Source organism: Hyla sarda, chromosome 12, assembly GCF_029499605.1.
Source record: "Hyla sarda isolate aHylSar1 chromosome 12, aHylSar1.hap1, whole genome shotgun sequence".
In the NCBI taxonomy this organism is placed as follows: Eukaryota; Metazoa; Chordata; class Amphibia; order Anura; family Hylidae; genus Hyla; species Hyla sarda.
In genome coordinates, this window is record NC_079200.1 from 53,718,437 (window position 1) to 53,742,462 (window position 24,026).

The window sequence follows — 24,026 nt, forward strand, 5'->3', positions numbered from 1 at the left end:
AAAGTAATTGGAGGCTCTGTAAGCAGTACAATGTAAAAGAGGGGGGGGCACAATTGCCCACCCCTAATTAGATTATAGTAACCCGTTCTGTCATATAAGTGACACTGCCTACTAAGTAAATGCCAGAAAGTAGAAGACACCTCACTTACCCATAGTAAACGCCTGTCTGCACCGTCCCAATGTACGTTTCGTCACCTGACTTTCTCAAGGGACATTTGTCTCACCCACGTATTATGGTTGTAACTATTCACATCTCATGTATTGCTTTAATATTACTTTTTTGGTAATTTGTTTTCTACTCTATTTAGTCACTTGTGGTGACTTTTTAATCAGAATTTCTATCAATAAAATCTATTAATATTATTCAGTAAAACTTTATATATTATTGTTGTACAATTAATGTTTACCAAAACCAATAAAAGCCTTACTTTGAAGAGAAAAAAAAACTTTTGACATTCTGCAGACATGTCAAAGGTTTTGATCAGATGGGGTCTCAGGGCTGAGACTTACACCAATTCCTAGATGCAAACATGTTTGGACTCCTACAGTGGTTTCAATCTTCTTACAGGATCTCAGCTTCTGATGTGTGAACTGAGCAGTGGAATTGGAGGCTGCTGAAAGGCAGAACCAGCACAGAATATCTTTGTGGCTAGGCAGCACAGATTCTCCATAGTGTGAACATGACCTAATGCTTAAAGGGGTACCCCGGGAAATAAACCCATAGCCCACAAAAGAATTAATTGCTTGTGTAGCTCACAAAAAAAAAACCATAAGATCGCATCTGACGACCAGGAGTAGGTAGGTGAAGCTCTAGCGGCCATATTGATTCATCAGACCCCCGCGATTGCACCGTGGAAGGTCTGATTAATTCCTCAAAGCTCTGTAGATACTTCAGATGCCGTAATCAGTATTGATCATGGCATCTGAACGGTTAATGGCAGGCATCAGCGGGATAGCTAATTTCCGCCATCGGTGAGCCCCTGGCAGCTGAGACAAAATACAGGAAGTGTAGGTGGGACAAGCAGGGCTCTGTGAGTTGTGTGAGCCGGGGGCATGTCACATAGCCTCACTGCACAGAGCCCCGCTTGTCTACCCACACTTCCTGTATTTTGCCTCTGCATACATAGGCAAAAGCTGCAGGGACAAGCCAGGATCTTTTTCACCCAAATTTTTTTTAACCAATGAATATTACAAATATACATATAGTTTCCTATGCTATAGCATGCTGCTTCACCCAGGCCTGATTTAGAACAAGGGTTAGTCAAATGACATGGCCCTGTATATACATTAAAGAGAGGGCTATATATGACAACTGTAGTTACACAACATTAAGACTGACATGTGACATTGTATATAATAAAGGTGACTGTGGTAGTGTTATGGCGTGTGACCGTGACGCCCGTCACCAAGGATGCAAAACACACACTTGGCTTTGTCTATGCAGATTACAATATAAATTCCTTTTTTTTATATAGCCAATCGCCAAAAGAAAAGTTGCACACCTACAAGTTGTAGACAAATTGATGTCACATGATTAAAGTCGCCATTGCTCTATTTCCATGCCATGCTTCACAAATGCAAAACACGTACTGTGACTATGTCCACCATAATTGTGGATTGCCGATGCCATGCCAAATCCTTGTCAGCATGTTTTAGTAAGAAGTACGTCTTTTAAAAAACAGTTCAGCTCGGCCTCTATTCCCAGTAGAAACTCTGTACTTTAAGCCTCCACTCCCTGTGTTTTAGGCTCTAGTCACTGTGTACCTCTGTATTTTGGCCTCTATTCCCTGTGCACCTCTGTATTTTGGCCTCCATTCCCTGTGCACCTCTGTATTTTAGGCCTCCATTCCCTGTGCACCTCTGTATTTTAGGTCTCCATTCCCTGTGCACCTCTGTATTTTAGGACTCCATTCCCTGTGCACCTCTGTATTTTGTCCTCCATTTCCTGTGCTTCTCTGTATTTTGGCCTCCATTCCCTGTGCACCTCTGTATTTTAGGCCTCCATTCCCTGTGCACCTCTGTATTTTAGGTCTCCATTCCCTGTGAACCTCTGTATTTTAGGCCTCCATTCCTTGTGCACCTCTGTATTTTGGCCTCCATTTCCTGTGCTTCTCTGTATTTTGGCCTCCATTCCCTGTGCACCTCTGTATTTTGGCATCCATTCCCTGTGCACCTCTGTATTTTGGCATCAATTCCCTGTGCACCCCTGTATTTTGGCCTCCATTCCCTGTGCACCTCTGTATTTTGGCCTCCATTCCCTGTGCACCTCTGTATTTTGGCCTCCATTCCCTGTGCACCTCTGTATTCCCTAGCGTCCCTCAGCAGCACAATATGGGGTGTTTTACGCCCCTGCGCGCCCACGGGACGTTAGGAATTTTAATAAGAAACTTAATTAGGAGTCCCCTCCCCTTTAGCCCATATAACGGGCTTACCTTCACAATGATTCAGAGTTTTTTCTTGTCCGCTGTGCCTAAAGGGGGGTCATTTTTAAAAGGGCCTGTGCAAAATGAAAGAAGTGATCTGATTGGTTGCTATGGGCAACTTTTCCTCTGCACAGGTTTTGATAAATCTCCCCCATTATTTGTCTGCAGGATGGAGAGATTGGAATTCTGATAGTGATTCTGAGAAGTGATATTCATTGATATTCACTTTCCTTGCTGCTTAGTAGCATGTAGGCCTCTTAGTGATATAATCTTTAAAGGCATAGATACGTTTTTATTTTTTACGGCTAGAGGAAGTGCACTTAGACGCACAAAACAGCTTGTTCCGGGTCCCCGCCCTCCACCCTGCTCCCCCACCTGTAACCACCGCTAGCGTTACCGGACTGCATTAATGACCTGGATGGTGAGTGCGGCCTCTGCTTGTTCTTTGTTCCTGCACATTTTTATTTCTAATGCTTGCTAAACTGAATTTTTTCCTTTTTTTTTTTTTTAGTTGCCTATGGATCCAGCTGGCAATACTGGTGGCGGTAAAGCCTCCTCCAAGAGGAAGCATTTCTCTTGTAGAAAATGTGACACTCCTATTCCTGGCGACTATCCGTATGCGGAGTGTAATCTGTGTAGACCAATTCCAATGGACCCAGATGAACCCAGAGTCAGGGATGTGGTCATCTGGGTTCAGGAGTCCTTTAAGAAATTGGAGGACAAGCTATCCCTGTCCAGTCCGAAACCTAAAAGGTCTGGAAGAGATGTGGCTCCGTCTCTGGGTGAAGACTTCACTGTGGTTGACATTGCCTACCCTTCTACTGATTCGGAGTAGGAGATATATTCAGCTCAGAGCCTGTTCCCCATTGATAGGATCCAGAAACTAATTAAGTTAGTTCAGACAGAGGGGTTACCTGAGGGGGAGGAGGCCCCTTCTACTTCTAAGGGCCCTAGAGTCTTTTCTTTCTATGAGACTAAGAAATCCCTGATGAAGAGGGAATTCAAAAATCCGGAGAAGGCTCCGGTTTTGGGGAAGAGGTTTTGTATCTTGTACCCTTTTGCTGATGAAGAGTCCACTTCCTGGTTAGAGCCACCAAAGGTTGACTTTGCTGTGTCTAAGCTATTTAAAAAGACCATACTGCCTGCTGAGGACAGGCCTAATTTGAAGGATCCTATGGATAGGCGGATTGAGCTCACATTAAAGAGAGCATATTCTACTGCTTCTGGCTCTAACCTGGTGGCTGCTGCCACTCATGAAGTCAGTAGAGCTCTAAAAAGGTGGCTTTCTCAGGCTCAGGATGACATCGACTCAGGGGCTAAACGAGATGAGATCTTAGACAGCTTTAAGAAGGTCAACTTAGCCATGGACTTTCTGGTAGACTCTGCCTTACAGCAGATCACCCTAGCTTCTAAGACCATGGCCCTCTCTACGGCCGCTCGTGGGGCTCTGTGGATACGCCCTTGGGGAGCTGACAATTCTTCAAAGTTTCAGTTATGCAATCTTGATTTTTCCCCTGGAAAGTTGTTCAGGCCTCAGCTAGACGACATTATGGAGGGTATGTCCAATCGCAAGGGGAAGTCCTTGCCCCTTCCTAAACCTGTACGCCGAGTCACCATTAGAGGATATTCACCTCCCAGATCCAGACGTGGGTGACAGTCTTATAGAGGAAGAGGATCCAGAAGAGAGGTGCTGGGTCTTCTAAGGATATAAATAAAGTGTCATTTTTTTGATGTTTTGCGTCTTCCTGTGGGGGGCCGTCTTCATTTTTTCTTCCTGCATGGGAACGTCTTATACGGGACCATTTTCTCCTGTCAAGAGTATCAGACGGGTACTTACCTCTTCTCCATCAGTGCCCTGGAGAAAGGATGATTTTTTCTCCCCAGTTGTGTTCTCCAAGGAGAGAGATCCAGGAGGAGTCCATTCTGGAGCTTCTTGCCCTAAGGGCAGGCAAACCAGTTTCCCCTTCTGAAGTAGGAAGGGGAGTGTACTCTCCCGTCTTTTTAGTTCCCAAACCATCAGGCAAATTCCGGTTAATAATAGATCTCAGGTATCTAATCCAGTTTATTGTCAGGAAGAATGGAGACCATCTGTACAGTGAAGACAATGCTTCAACAGGGGGATCTTCTAGCATCCTTGGATCTGAAGGATGCTTACTTCCACATCCCCATTCACAGGTCATTCCGGAAGTTCTTGAGGATTGCAGTATGGGTTCAGGGAACCCTGTTGCACCTTCAGTTTCGAGTACTCCCCTTCGGGATCTCGACAGCCCCCTTAATTTTTAGGAAGGTTGTTTCCGCCATGATGGCGGTTCTTTGTATAAAAGGGAAAGGAATAATTCCTTATCTGGACAATGGGCTGCTATTAGTAGCCCATTGAGTTATTGCAGAGTCAAATACAAATAACTCTCAATCTTTTAGACGGTCTAGGCTGGATAGTAAACCAAGAAAAATCTTGCCTCTGCCCGTCTACAATAGGATCCTTTCTTGCATACAGGATCGACACAAGTCAGATGGTCCTTTATCTGTCACAAGAAAGGAAGGAACGACTAAAAAGCGCAGTGAAGCATACACTCAGACTTCGCCAGATACCAATAAGAAACTTGATGAAGGTACTGGGACTAATGTCCTCTTCCATAGAAGCAGTCCGTTGGGCACTTTGGCACCTGAGACCTTTACAGTCCAAAGTCCTCAGGCAATGGAACAGGTCACTCTCCAGCCTAGACAAGAAGATGATTATGACCGCGTCAGTTCGAGGCTCCCTAACCTGGTGGGCACGCCTACAGGATGGCGAGCACTTAGAGGAGCCGAATTGGATCATAATTACCACAGACGCCTCAGGTAACAAGTGGGGAGGCCATATGCTTCACGAAACAGTTCAAGGAACTTGGAAGCAGGCAGAAAGGATAATGTCATCCAATGCCAGAGAACTGAGAGCCATTTACTTGGCCCTGCTACACTTTGCCCCCTTCCTCAGGGTCAAACCAGTAAGGATCATAACCGACAACATTGCGTCGGTATACTACATGAACAAGCAAGGGAGCACCAGATCAAAGACCCTACTCAGGGAAATAGGCAGGATCATGTCTTGGGCAGAGAACTGGGTATCACGGATATCTGCAGTTCACATCAGGGGGACACACGATGTGCTCGCAGACTGCCTATCCAGGGACAGGACGCTACCAGTGGAATGGTCACTGAACCCATTAGTTTTTCTTCAACTAACCGAAATGTGGGGGATGCCCGAGGTGGATTTAATCACCACAAACAACAATACGAAGCTCAAGAACTTTTGCTCCCTGTATCCTACGGACAATCCGCTGGTGGTAGATGCTATGACCATTCCTTGGACTTTCCACCTAGCTTACATCTTTCCCCCTGTGCACATGATTCCCAAGGTCTTGAGGAAGATGAAGATGGATCAAGTCTCAGTAATTGCAATAATGTTGTTCTGGCCCAAGAGATCCTGGTTTGCCCTACTCATGTCTATGATTCGAGGGATATATTGGACGCTTACTCTCAGGCGGGATCTGGTGACACAAAGAACACTGTTCTGTCACAGCCTCAGATCACACAATCTAACAGCCTGGAGGTTGACCGCTCTCCTCTAAGTGATAGAGGTTATTCTGGAAGAGTATTGGACACGCTAGCACACTCAAGGAGTGAAGCTACCAACAGGTCCTATGCAAGAATTAGAACACATTTTCAGACCTGGTCCTTATCCAAAGGTATTAATCCTTCTAATCCTTCCAATCCTAAGATCTTAGATTTCCTTCAAGGGGTAGTCCAGTGGTGAAAAACTTATCCCCTATCCTAAGGATAGGGGATAAGTTTGAGATCGCGGGGGGTCCGACCGCTGGGGCCCCCTGCGATCTCTCTGTACGGGGCCCCGGCTCTCCGCTGAGATAGCGGGTGTCGACCCCTGCACGAGGCGGCGGCCGACACGCCCCCTCAATACATCTCTATGGCAGAGCCGGAGATTGCCGAAGGCAGCGCTTCGGCTCTGCCATAGAGTTGTATTGAGGGGGCATGTCGGCCGCCGCCTCGTGCGGAGGTCGACACGCCCCCTTCCCGCGGGCTGTCGGGGCTCCGTACAGGAGATCGCAGGGGGCCCCAGCGGTCGGACCCCCCGCGATCTGCAACTTATCCCCTATCCTTAGGATAGGGGATAAGTTGCTCACCACTGAATCACCACTGGACTACTCCTTTCAGGATGGATTTCATAAAGGCCTGTCACCCAGTACGCTAAAGGTTCAAGTTTCTGCACTTTCAGTGGTTCTTCATAGAAGACTTCTTCTAATACCCGAATTTAAATCTTTTATTAAGGCTGTGTCTCACCTTAAACCCAGAATCATTAGACCAGTTGCTCCATGGGATTTACCTTTAGTCCTAAAGAAGTTGTCTCTTCATCCTTTTGAACCCATTCAAGAGATTGATCTAAAGCTTCTTTTTTTTAAGACGGCCTTTTTGTTAGCGATTACTTCGGCTAAAAGAGTAGGTAAGTTGCAGGCTCTTCTAAGGAGCCTTATACAAGTTTTCTCGAGGACAAGGTCCTATTGAGATTTCTCCCTACTTTCCTACCAAAGTGTGCATCCTTCCAGAACACTAATCAGGTTATTGCACTACCTACTCTTCCAGAAGGTGAGGACCAACTTCTAAAGAATTTAGATGTTGTCCGTTGTCTCAAGGTTTACCTTGAACGAACTCTCCCATTTAGGAGGGAAGAGAATTTGTTTATCTCTTTTCAGGGTCCTAGTAAGAGCAAGAAGGCCTCTAAACCCACTATATCCAGATGGATATCTGGCTGTATTCACTTTTGCTATACTTTGGAGGGACCCTCCTGTGTTTTGTAAAGCTCATTCTACCATGTCGGTAGGTCCGTCCTGGGCAGAGAGATGCTCTGTTCCAATTGAGTAGATATGTTTAGCCACTACTTGGGCTAGTCCATCAAATTTTTTTAGTTTTTATAGAATACAGCCTACACTTTCTCAACAGCCAAGTTTTGTTTTCTCGGTTATCAATTCTGTCAAGCATTGAGACCCTCTCTATGGGGTACTCTACTTGCTAAATCCCCATATTGTGCTGCTAAGGGACGCTAGGGAAGATATGATTTGATTTGTTTTTTATACATACTTTTCTCTACTTTATAACTACTCTGAATCATTGTGAAGGTAAGCCCGTTATATGGGCTAAGGAGGAGGGGACTCCTAATTATGTTTCTTATTAAAATTCCTAATGTCCTGTGGGCGCACAGGGGCATAAAACACCCCATATTGTGCTGCTGAGGAGATTAAAGGAGTACTCTAGTGCAGAGTATTCCTGCTCCGTTCTGCAAAATAAATGAAAATGAACCATCACTCACCTCCCTGGGTTCCCGCGGAGCGTCACTACAGCTGATCGGTCCTCCGGTGCATCTCCTTCATACTTCCGGGTGTAACGAAGCGTCACATGGCGCTCAGCTTATCGCCGGCGATAGGCTGAGCGCCATGTGACGCTTCGTTACACCCGGAAGTATGAAGGAGATGGACCAGAGGACCGAACAGCTGTAGTGGCGCTCCGCGGGAACCCAGGGAGGTGAGTGATGGTTCATTTTCATTTATTTTGCAGCCCGGGCAGAACAGCGCAGGAATACTCTGCACTAGAGTACTCCTTTAAGGGAAAACAGATTATCAATCAAATCATATCTTTTGGCCTCCATTCCCTGTGCACCTCTGTATTTTGGCCTTCATTCCCTGTATTTCGGCCTCCATTCCCTGTGCACCTCTGTATTTTGGCCTCCATTTGCTGTGCTCCTATGTATTTTGGCCTTCACTTCCTGTGCACCTATGTATTTTGGCCTCCATTTCCTGTGCTCCAATGTATTTTAGGCCTCCATTTCCTGTGTTCCTATGTACTTTAGGTCTCAATTCCCTGTTCACCTATGTATTTTGACTTCCATTCCCTGTTCACCTATGTATTTTAGGCCTCCATTCCCTGTGCACCTATGTATTTTAGGCCTCCATTCCCTGTGCACCTATGTATTTTAGGCCTCCATTGCGTGTGCACCTATGTATTTTAGGCCTCCATTTCCTCTGCTCCTATGTATTTTGGCCTCCATTTCCTGTGCACCTATGTATTTTGGCCTCCATTTCCTCTGCTCCTATGCATTTTGGCCTCCATTTCCTGTGCACCTATGTATTTTGACCTCCATTTCCTCTGCTCCTATGTATTTTGGCCTCAATTCCCTGTGCACCTCTGTATTTTGGCCTCCATTCCCTGAGCACCTATGTAGTTTGGCCTCCATTCCCTGTGCACCTATGTATTCTGGTCTCCATTCCCTGTTCACCTATGTATTCTGGCCTCCATTCCCTGTGCACCTCTATATTTTGGCCTCCATTCCCTGTGCACCTCTGTATTTTGGCCTCCATTCCCTGTGCACCTCTATATTTTGGCCTCCATTCCCTGTGCACCTCTGTATTCTGGTCTCCATTCCCTATGCACCTCTGTCTTTTAGCCTCCATTCCCTGTGCACCTCTGTATTTTGGCCTGCATTCCCTGTGCACCTCTATATTTTGGCCTCCATTTCCTGTGTACCTCTATATTTTGGCCTCCATTCCCTGTGCGCCTCTATATATTGGCCTCCATTCCCTGTGCACCTCTATATTTTGGCCTCCATTCCCTGTGCACCTCTGTATTCTGGCATCCATTCCCTGTGCACCTCTGAATTCTGGCCTCCATTCCCTGTGCACCTCTATATTTTGGTCTCCATTCCCTGTGCACCTCTATATCTTGGCCTCCATTCCCTGCGCTCCTCTGTATTTTAGGCCTTCATTCCCTGTGCACCTCTGTATTCTGGCCTCCATTCCCTGTGCACCTCTATATTTTGGCCTCCATTCCCTGTGCACCTCTATATCTTGGCCTCCATTCCCTGTACACCTCTGTATATTGGCCTCCATTCCCTGTGCACCTCTGTATTTTGGCCTCCATTCCCTGTGCACATCTATATTTTGGCCTCCATTCCCTGTGCACCTCTATATTTTGGCCTCCATTCCCTGTGCACCTCTATATTTTGGCCTCCATTCCCTGTGCACCTCTATATTTTTGCGTCCATTTTCTGTGCACCTCTATATTTTGGCCTCCATTCCCTGTACACCTCTATATTTTGGCCTCCATTCCCAGTACACCTCTATATTTTGGCCTCCATTCCCTGTGCCCCTATATATATTGGCCTCCATTCCCTGTGCCCCTCTATATTTTGGCCTCCATTCCCTGTGCACCTCTATATTTTGGCCTCCATTCCCTGTGCACCTCTATATTTTGGCCTCCATTCCCTGTGCACCTCTATATTTTTGCCTCCATTTTCTGTGCACCTCTATATTTTGGCCTCCATTCCCTGTACACCTCTATATCTTGGCCTCCATTCCCTGTACACCTCTGTATATTGGCCTCCATTCCCTGTGCACCTCTGTATTTTGGCCTCCATTCCCTGTGCCCCTCTATATATTGGCCTCCATTCCCTGTGCCCCTCTATATTCTGGCCTCCATTCCCTGTGCCCCTCTATATATTGGCCTCCATTCCCTGTGCCCCTCTATATTCTGGCCTCCATTCCCTGTGCACCTCTGTATTTTGGCCTCCATTCCCTGTGCCCCTCTATATATTGGCCTCCATTCCCTGTGCCCCTCTATATTCTGGCCTCCATTCCCTGTGCCCCTCTATATATTGGCCTCCATTCCCTGTGCACCTCTGTATTTTGGCCTCCATTCCCTGTGCCCCTCTATATATTGGCCTCCATTCCCTGTGCCCCTCTATATTCTGGCCTCCATTCCCTGTGCACCTCTGTATTTTGGCCTCCATTCCCTGTGCCCCTCTATATATTGGCCTCCATTCCCTGTGCCCCTCTATATTCTGGCCTCCATTCCCTGTGCCCCTCTATATTTTGGCCTCCATTCCCTGTGCCCCTCTATATATTGGCCTCCATTCCCTGTGCCCCTCTATATTCTGGCCTCCATTCCCTGTGCCCCTCTATATTTTGGCCTCCATTCCCTGTGCCCCTCTATATTTTGGCCTCCATTCCCTGTGCCCCTCTATATTTTGGCCTCCATTCCCTGTGCCCCTCTATATTTTGGCCTCCATTCCCTGCGCGCCTCTGTACTTTAGGCCTTCATTCCCCGTGAACCTATGTCTGAGGACTGTACATACACCCAGGACAGGGAGTGACCACCGACGCCACGGTGTATGTGAGTCACACGGCTTCTGCCCTGCGTGTCCCCTGCAGTCCGCCCTCCCCCTTCCTCCTTTCCTCCCCGCCCCGTCCCCTGCGCATGCGCGGCGGATCAACAGTTACTCCGGGCCTTGCAGTGCGTGACGTCAGCAGCCTCCGCCCTCCGCCGCTTTGCTGCATCACCAGCTCCTGCACTGCTCACTGCACAGGCCCCGAGCACCCCCTGACCGCTGCATGCACTGCCCCTTCCCAGAGAGCACACCGGAGGAGATATGGCCAAATCCGAGCAGGTCCTCGTCCTGGAGCCTCAGCACGAGCTTAAATTCAAAGGTGAGGAGCCCCGGGGCGGCGGCGAGGGTACCCCGGGGATGCAGGGGGAAGGACGGGCGGCATGGGGCTTCCCCGCCCATGGGGGATTGCACTGTATTAGGGGGACGCGGGGTCAGGGCTGCATTGTAATGTGGATGGGTTCTATAGGGGGCTCAGAAGTGCCTGATACTACTATGGCTTCTGATCTGCTGTGGGCTTTGTGCAGCTTTACAGGCATCATGTACAAACGTGTGTGTATAATATATATATATATATATCTCCTAACTGGTGTCACCTACTGTATAGTCTACATATGTCATGGATTATAATCTGGGTGGACTACATAGGGTACACATACGTCACAGGCTCACCCTGTGTGCTGTGTATTGTCACCCTATAAGTGTCACATGCACGAATACACATGTAATGTCTGTGCTGGTGGATTACAATCTGTATGGGTTATATAGGGTGTGTGTGTGTGTGTGTGTATATATATATATATATATATATATATATATATATATATATATACACACACCACAGACTAAATCTGCCTATGTGTTTTGTATCCTTGCATTACATACATACATGAGCATAGACATGGTATCTATAGGTGTGGATTATATAGGGTGCACATATAGAAGGCCCTAATACTACATATGGGTTCACCTTAAACTGATCATGGGAACATATTGTATATTGTATATTCATACATCAGATCCTGGACATATATGTATACCTGAATGCTGTCATGGATAATATAGGCTGCATGCATAGAAGAGCCTTATTACATATAGCCTTACCCTGACTGTGCTTAGTATTTGCAACCTAATAGTCATCATATATACACACATATATTATATATATATATATATATATATATATATATATATATATATATATAAACATAAATGAGTATAGATTTCAAATATGTGCGTATCAGTATAGAGACATTGTAGTCATCATGTGTGTGTGTGTATGTGTATATATATATATATATATATATATATATATAATGGATAAAGGCAGCACACCACAATAGTAGAATCCAAAAAACTGTGAATATATTCCATGATGTCAATAACAACGTTTCGGCGATCTCTCACCGCCATTTTCAAGTGGTGAGAGATCACCGAAACTTTGTTATTGACATCATGGAATATATTCACAGTTTTTTGGGTTCTGCTATTGTGGTGTGCTGCCTTTATCCATTACGTATCCAGTAGAACTGGAGCACGGGGGGGTTCAATTGGCCTGCACCCATTTCACTACTCTGGATGTGCTGCTTTTTATGGACACTCTATCTATATAGAGATGAGCGAACTTACAGTAAATTCGATTCGTCACAAACTTCTCGGCTCAGCAGTTGATGACATTTCCTGCATAAATTAATTCAACATTCAGGTGCTCCGGTGGGCTGGAAAAGGTGGATACAGTCCTAGGAGACTCTTTCCTAGGACTGTATCCACCTTTTCCAGCCCACCGGAGCACCTGAAGGCTGAACTAATTTACGCAGGAAAAGTCATCAACTGCCGAGCTGAGAAGTTCGTGACGAATCGAATTTACTGTAAGTTCGCTCATATATATATATATATATATATATATATATATATTTTTTTTTATATTTTTTTTTTATATAGTCTAAACATCATATAGAACAGTGGTCTCCAACCTGCGGACCTCCAGATGTTGCAAAACTACAACTCCCAGCATGCCCGGACAGCCAACGGTTGTCCGGGCATGCTGGGAGTTGTAGTTTTGCAACATCTGGAGGTCCGCAGGTTGGAGACCACTGATATAGAATATGGGTCCTAATATATCTGTCCAGCTACATACTAGTGAGATCTTCGTGCCCACCCCATCGCTCCAGGTGTTGGCCCTGCTGTAAGTCTTCATTGCCCCTATTATATCCACGGCCCTATATAACCTCTATTTTTATTTAAGAGTCCTTATCGCTGTCATGTGTTCCCATTACATAATCTGCCTCTCATGTATACTATAAGGGAATGTGCACATTATAGGTAACCTAATGTTTATATCTGCACTCGTATTACAGCTGCTGCAAAGGTATCGGGTCAGAATAGAAACCTGATATTGAAGAGGCGGCCCCTATACGTTTTGCCCCAGCTCCTTTGGCCCGCTCGGCCGCCATTAGCATAGTATTGGGTTTATTCCCAGTCCTTACTACAAGCCAAAGCAGAAAATAAACCCACATGCTTTGATACGGCTATGAAAAGCAATGATTCACGCAGCTCTATATATAGGACGATTCTTTGCCCTCTCCCTGTTCTCAGGATGACATAGGATCAGAGTCTATGGGGTCCCCTTGTATAGAAATGTAGAAATGATTAGACAGCCCTCATGGTTGTCCCCTGAACCCTGGGTTTTGGCTGTTTGGCCTTTCTGCTGGTGTCTTGAGACTTGTAGTTCCCATGCATACAGCTAACAGTACGCCTACAATATTCAGTACAGAATAAATATATAGTATCCAGTTTGGGCAAATGTTACTTTCTCTCAGCTCGGTCAGATATCCATCTCTGGGAAAGCTAGGTGGCGACCAACATGGCTGCCAATACTGATCTTTTCCAGCTCTTGCAAAACCACAACGCCCATCATTCCCTGACAGCCGCATGGTGGGTGTTGTATCCCCGGGAAGTGAGGCGGGGATACAGAATCCACCTAATTCAACAACCATGGAAGCTCTAATGGCGGCCATATTGGTTGTCAGCCAGCTTTCTCAGGTCTTCCTACAAGAAGGATGGGACATGTTGGATTTCAGCTGCCCGATCCTTTAGTTCTTGGGGAAATAAGCTGAGATGTCTGGCAACGACTTTCTCCCCATTTAGAACACGTGCATGCATTGCTCAGCCGAGCATACATGTGTATGGGTGGGGGGGGGGGGGGGGCTTAGAGAGATGGCTGTTATTCGACTGTTAGCTTTTCTGTATGTCCGGTCAGTGTTTCCCAACCAGTGTGCCTCCAGCTGTTGCAAAACTTCAACTCCCAACATGCCCGGACAGCCTTCGGCTGTCCGGGCATGCTGGGAGTTGTAGTTTTGCAAAATCTAGAGGTACACTGGTTGGTAGACAATGATTGAATTGAATTTTTTTAAAGGGACGTGAGATGTAAAACTAAAACTGTTATACCTAGTGCAGGGCCTAAGGGGGCGGAGCATGATCCCAGAATTTACAGGTCCCCAAGCCCTGCACTGGGCATAAGGTATGATCATAAGGTCAGTATGGTGGGCTCCACATCACTGGAATTCCCCATAAATTAAGAGGATGTCTTGTATTTACTGTAAGATTATATATAGGTAGATATCAGGAAAATGGAGACTGGAGTCCAGCTCAGTTGCAAGTAAAATCCAATTTGTTGGCAGACAAATGCAGGAACAGAAGGGGTTACGCGTTTCAAGCGCTAAAAGCGCTCTTAATCATACATTCGTGTGTGATTAAGAGCGCTTTTAGTGCTTGAAACGCGAAACCCCTTGTGTTCCTGCATTTGTCTGCCAATAAATTGGATTTTACTTGCAACTGAGCTGAACTCCATTTTACATTTTCTACATTCTTTTCGGCGTTGTCCAGCGCCAGGAGTCCGTCCTCCATCTGTCCGGGCGGGGTGAGCAGGTTGGATTGCCTTTGTCTCCATAGATAGATATCGCTTTTCGGCCTTTTGGCTAAGATCAAGTGTAGTATCTGTTCTTATCAGTGGTTTAGGATTTGGCCATTGATGTGGGATGGATGCTGCGTGGAGGGAGCAACTGTACCAGGGCGTTCCGGGGCTGGTTCTGAGGAATCAGCTCGACAGCTATCCTGATGTGACTGGTTTCCTCCGGGTCTCGCCATGAGGTAGAGGGGTGTAGAGCCGAGGTACTTCTGTGCCTCGGGGAGTGGTGACCCTAAGGTGCCGAAACTCACTGGGTGTTAACTCGCTAAGTGAAAGCACAGCACCATTACTCTTCACCTTTGGCACTCACCCTTGGTATCCCGGCCTTCTGGCTAGGATCGGGGACATTTTTATAGATCCGGCCGGATGACCGGGCAGTATATCTGCACTTCATTCACTTATGTATTATATTTTTTTGTATGTCACTGTGCCACGTTTCGTGTTTTTCTTTGTACACAGGATTGGCAGGATGCGGTAGCCCTTCTGGGTGTCCCTCCTGGCGGTCCAGGGGAGGTGTGTGTAGCCATTAGGTTCCTCACCTCCCTGCAACCCCTGGGCATCTTGGCTTCGGTCAAGATGCCATCAGTATACGGCTCCTTGGCTGATACCTTGGTTAACGGCCAGGTTGAAGCCAGGAGATTTTTCGTCCACCTTAGTAACTTCGGCAAAAAGGGGCATCGAACCTGGATCCTTGCAGGTGCCTTTTGGCCCGGAGGAGAAGGGTTAGGGGGTGGTTGTTGGGGGGGGGGCCTCTCTCCTGTTGGAGAAGGGCTTAGCGATAGACCGCATCCTTTGTGCACGTTTTTTTTAGTGTGACACATTTGCACTTTTTCATGCACTTTGGGTGATAGAGAGCACTTGCCTCGGCTCTTAAAAAAAAAAAAAAAAAAAAAAAATTAAATATAGATATATCATTTTTTCTTATTTCTTTTTTTCATTTCTATGTTGCCTTCCCTTCTCACATTCATGTCACTTCTGTTTGTGTTGTCACCATACAGAGGTCATAACTGGAGATAAAGCGCATTGAGACACCGCTGTAACGTAAGCCTTTGTGCTGCCCGGTCCTTTCTCCTTTCCTTGCTTTTATCAGTAGAGCGTCCTGTGCCCCTGATGTTACATCAGATTCCATTACTGAGTTTCAGTCAAAGTGCTTTACAGATTGAGCCAGCGTCTCTTAGGGACAGTGGGCTCCGCTGCTCAGGAAGATTAGGAGGAGGGTAATGCACGAGGTTACATGTAGACAGAATGTATATAGTGTTAGGAGATCTCTAAGCCTTAATACCGTTTTTGATGTATAAGGCATCATTTGCGCAGGAGGTGATACATGGAGTCTCTGCAAGTGCGTATTATAAAGCAATAGCCACGTGGTTCTTCTCTACAGCACTATAGTTTTACACCCTTTGACGCATTTTTCTCAGGGGAGAATACCTCCATAATATCGTGATCAATAAAGCATGCCTTGTTTAAAATAAATAAATAATTAGAGGTTGTACGCAGCCATTTTGCACCAGCCCTTACTTTGTCAGAATAGGCATGCATTAAAGGAGTACTCTGGCAAAAAGTACTTTTTTTTTTTTTGCCAGAGTACCCCATTAATGCATGACTGTTCTGAAAAAAATAAGGGCATGTGTAACATGGCTGCTTACAACCTCTGTAATACAGAATATTTCGTTTTCTACAAGGCATGCTTCATTGATCACGATATTATGGAGGTATTCTCTCCTGAGAACAATGCATTAAAGGGTGGATGAATATGTAGTACTGTACAGAAGCACCACGAGGCTATGTATCTGTCTGCAGAGGCTCCATATACTTTTCATTCGGTCCCTGTATCATGCAGTATCGCTTAGGGATCGACCAATATTGTTTTTTTAGGGCCGATAATCGGTGGAGGTTAGGGCCGATAACTTATACCAATATTCCGGTATAAGTTATCGGCTATTTATCCCCCCGCGACACCGCTGCAGATCATTGATTTAAAGTGGGCGCTTTAAATCAATGCACTGCAGTGGCTTTTGCAGTGCCATAGGCCGCCGCCGCCACCCGCTTCTCTTCCCCGGCCTGTCCGGGGGTCCTGAGTCCTATCACCGCCACCACCGCACTGCGACCGCACCCATCCCCCATCCCCGGTTTTATAATTACCTGTTCCCGGGTCCACTCTACATCTGGCTCCGGTGGCGTTCTTCTGAGCTGTCACTGTGCGCACTGACGGTGACGTCACGTACGTCACGTCACTCGTCATTGCGCACAGCGTAACGCAGGACGCAGCAGGAGCAAGAAGTTGTGCGGACCCTGGGAACAGGTAATTATAAAACCGGGGATGGGGGAGGCAATGGGGCCTGGGCGACGCGGTGCGGCGGGTCGGAGGGGGGGCAGTCGCGGGGTGCGGGGCATTATCGGCTTATCGGCAAGGTAATTGCCGATACCGATAATGCCCAAAATCGTGATTATAGGCCGATAATCGGTCGATCCCTAGTATCGCTGCTCCTGTTCTCCACGGTGCTTTCGGTAAATATGTAACATTGCTGCTTAGCCAAACACTGACTGCAGTAAGGTCCTGCCTTAGCCAGTGATTTCACTGACCGTCAATGTGAGATATTTGCCGACAGCATGGTGGAGACCAGCAGCAGTTATACCAGCAGGTACAGGGAGGGGTAAGTATAGTTTTTTCTTTCTCTTTTCTTGGCAGCCTGGGCATGTTTGTTTTGAAGAAGAAGAAAAAATTCCCGGATAACCCCTATAAACGGGTACTTCTTTTTTTTTTTTTTTTTAATCAACTGGTGCCAGAAAGTTAAACATATTTGTAAATTACTTCTATTAAAAAAATCTTAATTCTTCCAGTACTTATTAGCTCCTGAATACTACGGAGGAAATTCTTTTCTTTTTGAAACACAGAGCTGTCTGCCGAATCACGAGTGCAGTGCTCTCTGCTGACATCTCTGTCCATATTAAGAACTGTCTAGAGTAGGAGAAAATCCCCATAGTAAACATATGCTGCCCTGGACAGTTCCTAAAATGGACAGAGATGTCAGCAGAGAGCACTGTGCTCATGATGTCAGCAGTCAGTGTTCCAAAAATAAAAGAATTTCCTCTGTAGTATTCAGCAGCTAAGTACTGGAAGGATTAAGATTTTTTAATAGAAGTAATGTACAAATCTGTTTAACTTTCTGGCACCAGTTAATTAAAAAAAAAAAGTTTTCCACCATAGTACCCCTTTAAGGTAGACATTCTGTAGCTCACTTGTTTGGCTGAGAGCTTTCGATCCTATTCACCCTCGGCCATGTGTTCATGAGCTCTGAATGTGGAAAGAGGAGGTAAGCTGATGCCAGACTCTTCGGATATTGTCTCCCCAAAAACAAAAAGACTGAGCAGTTGAAATCAATATGCCCGATTTCCCCTCACATCATCTGTGGCAGGGGGTGGTTAGCCATATCAGACTGACAGCTGTTCGTGACTGACAGTGTGTTCGGCTAATATTTTCATAGGGTAATAATTTGGGGATCTTTAGTCACTATATTGTACTGTGCTCAAATGTTATACACAAAATACCTACAGCTCCATACTACTTGGGGTGCCCCCACATGTCCCTGTATTGTGAAGTTGTTAGCTCTGTAATTCCAATTTGTGGGCACGTGGCGGTGCAGTCTAAAACAATGATGTATCCTGTTATTACCTCATGGACATTCATAATATGGAGTACACTCCTTCCGCAGCAGAATGTACAGTGCGGTATGTTCAACCTCCTCGGGGACATATATTTTCTTCCGTGAGTGGCTTCCATTTCGTACCCATTAGGACCTGAGCAAACTCTTCCCTTATGTCTCTCTAGTTTTTCATCAGCCGCATTATGTTGTATTTTTTTTTCTTGTCTCTGAAATTGTATATTTTTTTTGCTTTTGTATTGCCTGATCTTTTAGCTCTGTCGAAAAATGCCTAAAAGTGCCATTGATGTATGAAAGAAATCTGTAACCTTAGGAATATGTCCATTTTCCATCTAAAACGTAACATGTTCTCATCCCATAGTCTCCATGTACCTTTTAGTTGTGGTTATAGATGTGCAATAGCTATGGTCAATGTTACAATACAATATTAATGGCCTCTTCCGTATGCCAGATTAATAGACATTTTTGGAATATTGAATGATGTTTTCTTTCCCCATTTTGTTTCTCTTTTGTGACCTTGGCACATGATCGAACCATGTTGTGGGTCAGTATAACATTGTCACTGATCATTGACAGAATTATAATGCTACCATTGTATGGCTTGGTCTAGTTGACCGTGTGATAATGTATTGGGGTCTCCTGACTCTCACCCAGTGGCAGATGGGCTACAGAAGAATTGAATGTTTGAATTTGTATATGTCTGATCTTTTGTTATTACAGGAGATAAGCCACTGCCAGAGGATGCCGACAGCTGCTTATACTCCTTACTTCATTGGTAACACATGCAGACTTGGCCATACGGAACCGTATTGTGGACAGGAGACAATGTTGTCAGTCGAATGAGCTTGGTCCCCAAAGCGATTTATATGTTTCTCCAGGAGATAAGCAGTGATGAATCCTCTGTAAACATTTGCATGCTGTAAGGAGAGAAGGATGTGTGTCGCCAGCATGTGTTTGACGGCGCCTCGGGGAACACATGATCATTTGTGTTAAGCCTAGGGTGGCATGGCCGCACAGGTCTCGCAGCAAAATTGTGCCAAGTCGCACTGCTTTCAGCTGATTAAGTGAATGTTGACATTGTGGCACTATTTAAGTTGCTATAACTCAAAAGTCACCAGAAATTCGTACAGGATTGGTTCCGGCAATTTACCACATTCACTTTGGCCGTACAACCTGTGTCAAAGTCACCTTGTAAACCTATTCTATTACAGCACAATGGCTTAGTGATGCCATTTCTATATGCACGTTTGTTTGCCTTCAGATGCTGTGCCAGGTCTCAGTGTGGCCTATTTGTGTATGATAAATAATGTCATTAAATGGCGTTTAAAAAAAAAAAAAACCTCCATTCACACATGGCAGAATATTTTGCAACAAATATTTATTTTTTTCTAACATTTGTAGGTTATGTGTTTAATTCACCCCTCCTCCATTTATATAGATGACAGTATGCTATTTACATTAGTGTTATCCTATTCACTTGTATGTTTATATAGAGGTGCGTTCACACATCCGTATTTTTGCTGCAGATCTGCTGCAGATTTTGCTGCCCATTGAAGCCAATGGGCAGCAAAATCTGTAGCAAAAATACACAAGTGTAAACGCATCCTAAGGGTGCATGTTTTACGCTACAGATCTGCCACTGAAGGATCACTGCATGGTGGCTTTATGCCGCTATGTACTCGCACACATCGCGCCCATGATGAGAGAGTATACTGCACATGCGCACTGTGACTTGCACATGTAAAGCCACCATGCAGCGGTCCTTCAGCGGCGGATCTGCAAAAATCTTCAGGTAATCCTCCTATGTGAACATACCCTTAGGCTGGGTTCACATAGCCTAAAAAATGTGCGCATATTGTATTTACATTTGCATTTTCAACTGTATTCTTTTCAGGGTTTTATTTTTTTTTGTGTGCAAATTATGCCTAAAAACGCGAGCGTAAATAATGTGCGCTTATTTTTTCCACTGTATGAACCAGGGCCTAAAAGTAAAGTGTACTGTGCACACTATACTCTTTACAGTGGGAGCCTATTTGGGATGTATGCTTAGTTATTTATACAGTCTTCTATTGCAGATACACATGTGGGAGTTCTCTGACATACGGCTTCAGAAGCTCAGACTTCAGCCTTATACAGGACTAATTTATCCCGAAAACTGGCTTTGTTTGGTATCTTGGGTGCAGAGTATTGGCCATATAAATAGAATACACAGCTGGGTTCTGCTTGAGTGCTGGATTTTTATAGACACTAAGGGGCTACTGCGCACTTGTTAGGAATACCCCCACCACCACTTCATGTGCACCTGTCATTTACACAGCTAGAATGTGGACTGGTGGTGAATCTGTGTAGCCTACGTATTGCTCACTTGTGAATGGACAGGCCTGTAGAGATATCCACAATGGCTACTTGTGGTGTTTTACAGCTATAGTGTTCCAGGGGTGTCGGCTACCGTATGAACATGTTCACACTTCATTGTTTGTTGAGAGGCGATCCTTGCACGTTTTGGGGAGATTTATTAAAACCTGTCCAGAGGAAAAGTTGCCAATAACAACCAATCAGCTCGCATCTTTCATTTTTAACAAGGCCTCTGCAAAATGAAAGTCATCTGGTTGCTATGGGCAACTTTTCCCTTGCGCAGGTTTTGATAAATCTCTCCCATTGTCTCTATGCAGTATTTGTACTTTCATCATGCATGTTTTTAAATGGTATAACCATGGACCTCAATAGAGAAGATGGGGGGAGATGTATCAAAATCTGTGCAGAGGAAATGTTGCGCAGTTGCCCATAGCAACTAGTCAGATCGCTTCTTACATTTTACAGAGGCCTTGTTAAAAATTAAAGTGATCTGATTGGTTGCTATGGGCAACTTTGCCTCTTCATAGGTTTTGATAAATCTCCCTAAATGTCTTTAAATGTCAGCATTGCCCAGTCTGGAAAACCTATAATATGTCTAGAGATGAGCGAATTTACAGTAAATTCGATTCGTCACGAACTTCTCGGCTCGGCAGTTGATGACTTTTCCTGCATAAATGAGTTCAGCCTTCAGGTGCTCCCGTGGGCTGGAAAAGGTGGATACAGTCCTAGGAAAGAGTCTCCTAGGACTGTATCCAACTTTTCCAGCCCACGGGAGCACCTGAAAGCTGAACTCATTTATGCAGGATAAGTCATCAACTGCCGAGCCGAGAAGTTCGTGACAAATCGAATTTACTGTAAATTCGCTCATCTCTAAATATGTCCTTTAAAAACGGTGCCGCCTAGTCACAGTATTAAAAAATTCTATTATAGTCAAATTATTAATATTTTTTTATTTTTTTTTATCTTGCTTCATCTTTAGTATCTGGTTCCGATCCTGAATTGCAGCCTATGTTATAGGACAAAGCTAAATTTACTAGAAGACAGCTAGTCATCATTGGAAACAGGTTGCAGTTTGTCGACAGCCATGCCCCTATATTAGAAGAAATTTGTTTTTCTTAAAGTAGAAGTAGCTTTTTTTTTTTCCCCCACAAAACATTTTTTTAATTAAAAAAATAAATAAAAAATGCAACATGTGGATGCTTTCCTAGACAGTATGGCCTGGTATATGGTAAAATGATACACATGTACACAAACAGAAGAGAACAGACTGGCAATTTATAAAACACACACCAAGATAAAGTGCAAACGTGTAATTTTTATTAGGGATTGACCGATATCGTTTTTTTAGGGCCGATACCGATAATCTGTGGAGTTTTATCCCCCTGCGACACCGCTGCAGATCATTGGCTTTTGCGGTGCCATAGGCCGCCACCCGCTTCTCTCCCCCCTGCCTGTCCGGGGGTCCTGAGACCTATCACCGCCACCGGTGCGCCTAGGGGTGCCTCCAGCTGTTGCAAAACTACTACTCCCAGCATGCCCGGACAGCCGTTGGTTGTCCGGGCATGCTGGGAGTTGTAGTTTTGCAACAGCTGGAGGGCCTACTGTAGGTATAGTATATTATACAGATCCCTGACTCTCCTTCCCAGTTGCTGCAGGGACTGTCCGGGGAGGGTGGTCGGGCCATCCATTCTTCCTGTAGTGTCCGGCGGCATTCCGGGTGGAGGGTGAACCGGTCCGGGCTGTCCTTCTTCTCCGGGGGTCCTCTTCTCCCCTCCGGGCAGGCTCCGGCCTAGTAACGCTGCATAGACGCCGCTGCGCAGCGACGCACCTGACGTCACGGCGTAGCGGCGTCTATGCAGCGTACTAGGCCGGAGCCTGCCCGGAGGGGAGAAGAGGACCCCCGAAGAAGGACAGCCCGGACCGGTTCACCCTCCACCCGGAATGCCGCCGGACACTACAGGAAGGATGGATGGCCCAGACCACCCCCATTATGGGTAAGTTTAATTTTTTTTATTGACTCGGAGGGTGGGGGAGGGGCCCGACCGGTATAGCGGTATGGGCAAAAATCCATACCGTGGGAGAAAAAAAAACTGTATCCGGTTCATAACTGTATACCGCCCAGCACTACGGTGGGGGGTGCGGTGGGTCGGGGGGGGGGGGGGACCGGGGGGGCGGGGCATTATCAGCTTATCGGCAAGGTAATTGCAGATATCGATAATGCCCAAAATCGTGATTATTGGCCGATAATATCGGCCATACCGATAATCGGTCGATCCCTAATTTTTATTGAATAATTTGCTGGCAAACAATAAGGGGATTTGAAAACACAAAATTTACACACAATTTAATACACTACCCTCTAGTGACAATAAGGAGTATAACCTCCCGGACCATAATTGATCTAATGACGACTATATGCAGGACAATCACATGGACAAAATAATACCAGGGATGTTCTTATGCTGTGTGGCAAAAAAAAAATATTGCAATACCTCAATAAAGAGAAACTAGGTATACAGCTAGAAATTCATAGATGTAAAGTGCCAAATATGGAGGAAAAAAAAAACACAATCTGAAAAATTACTAAACAATTACCAAATGAAATATAGTGACTCAGGGACCTTAAATTTCACCAATGCATTATGAGGCTGAAAGAAGCATGGGATACCCAGGGCACTGGTTTACTGTTCAAACGTTCACCTTCCGCGCGAGTGAGCAGGGTCTCTATTTTTGACTTGGTATTGTATAGTCATTTTGGCATTTCCCTCCCTTAGGGTCTATTCACACATAAAGTATTCTGCGCAGATTTGATACGCAGGATTTCAAGCTGTGTTTAGTCAATCAGTTTACATTGAAATCTACAGCAGAAAATCCTGCGCAAAATCTATGCAGAATACTGTACGTGTGAATAGGCCCTTAGAGTGTATATTTTTCGTCATTGGATCTATAGGGTCCCATACCCCTATTATTATTCGAGGGGTAGTGTAGTAGGTGTGTGTTTTTGCTTCAACTTGGTAAATTTCATGTTTTTTTAATGTCCTTTGTTTTTTTTGTGTTCATTATTAAGTTTATGTTTCAATACACTTTTTAGACACTTGTCCGCTTTAACATGCCAATTCAGGGAGATAAGATGCAGAGAGTTAGGAGTCTTGACAGCCGCTCACCTACCCTCTCTACCATCCCAGACACACATTGTATGGGGGTCAGGAGAGAGTGCATTTGGTAGAACCAGCATTCAGCCAACAGCTATCTCTTGTATGGCTAAGGGCTTGTTCACACGACCGTTGTACTTCGGTAAAGGGAGCTCTGTTGGCCAGTTTGTTGGAAGGACAGGAGGTGGTGGAAAAAAAATACTGCATGTCCTATTTTTTTTTTCTCAGCTGTAAAAATACCTGACACCTGATGGACCCCAT

General features: G+C 45.4%; 1 protein-coding gene and 1 pseudogene across 1 annotated transcript in view; both read left to right on the forward strand.

Annotated features, from left to right (window-relative positions):
• Positions 1 to 10,747: 10,747 nt before the first annotated feature.
• VAPB (VAMP associated protein B and C) overlaps positions 10,748 to 24,026 on the forward strand; it is a 54,014-nt gene continuing 40,735 nt past the window's right edge. Inside the window, exon 1 of the mRNA XM_056548382.1 lies at positions 10,748 to 10,951. Within this exon, the coding sequence (XP_056404357.1) occupies positions 10,894 to 10,951 (58 nt within the window). The 5' untranslated portion in view covers positions 10,748 to 10,893. The remainder of the gene's footprint in view (positions 10,952 to 24,026) is intronic.
• On the forward strand, positions 14,587 to 14,695 carry LOC130297193 (U2 spliceosomal RNA; annotated as a pseudogene).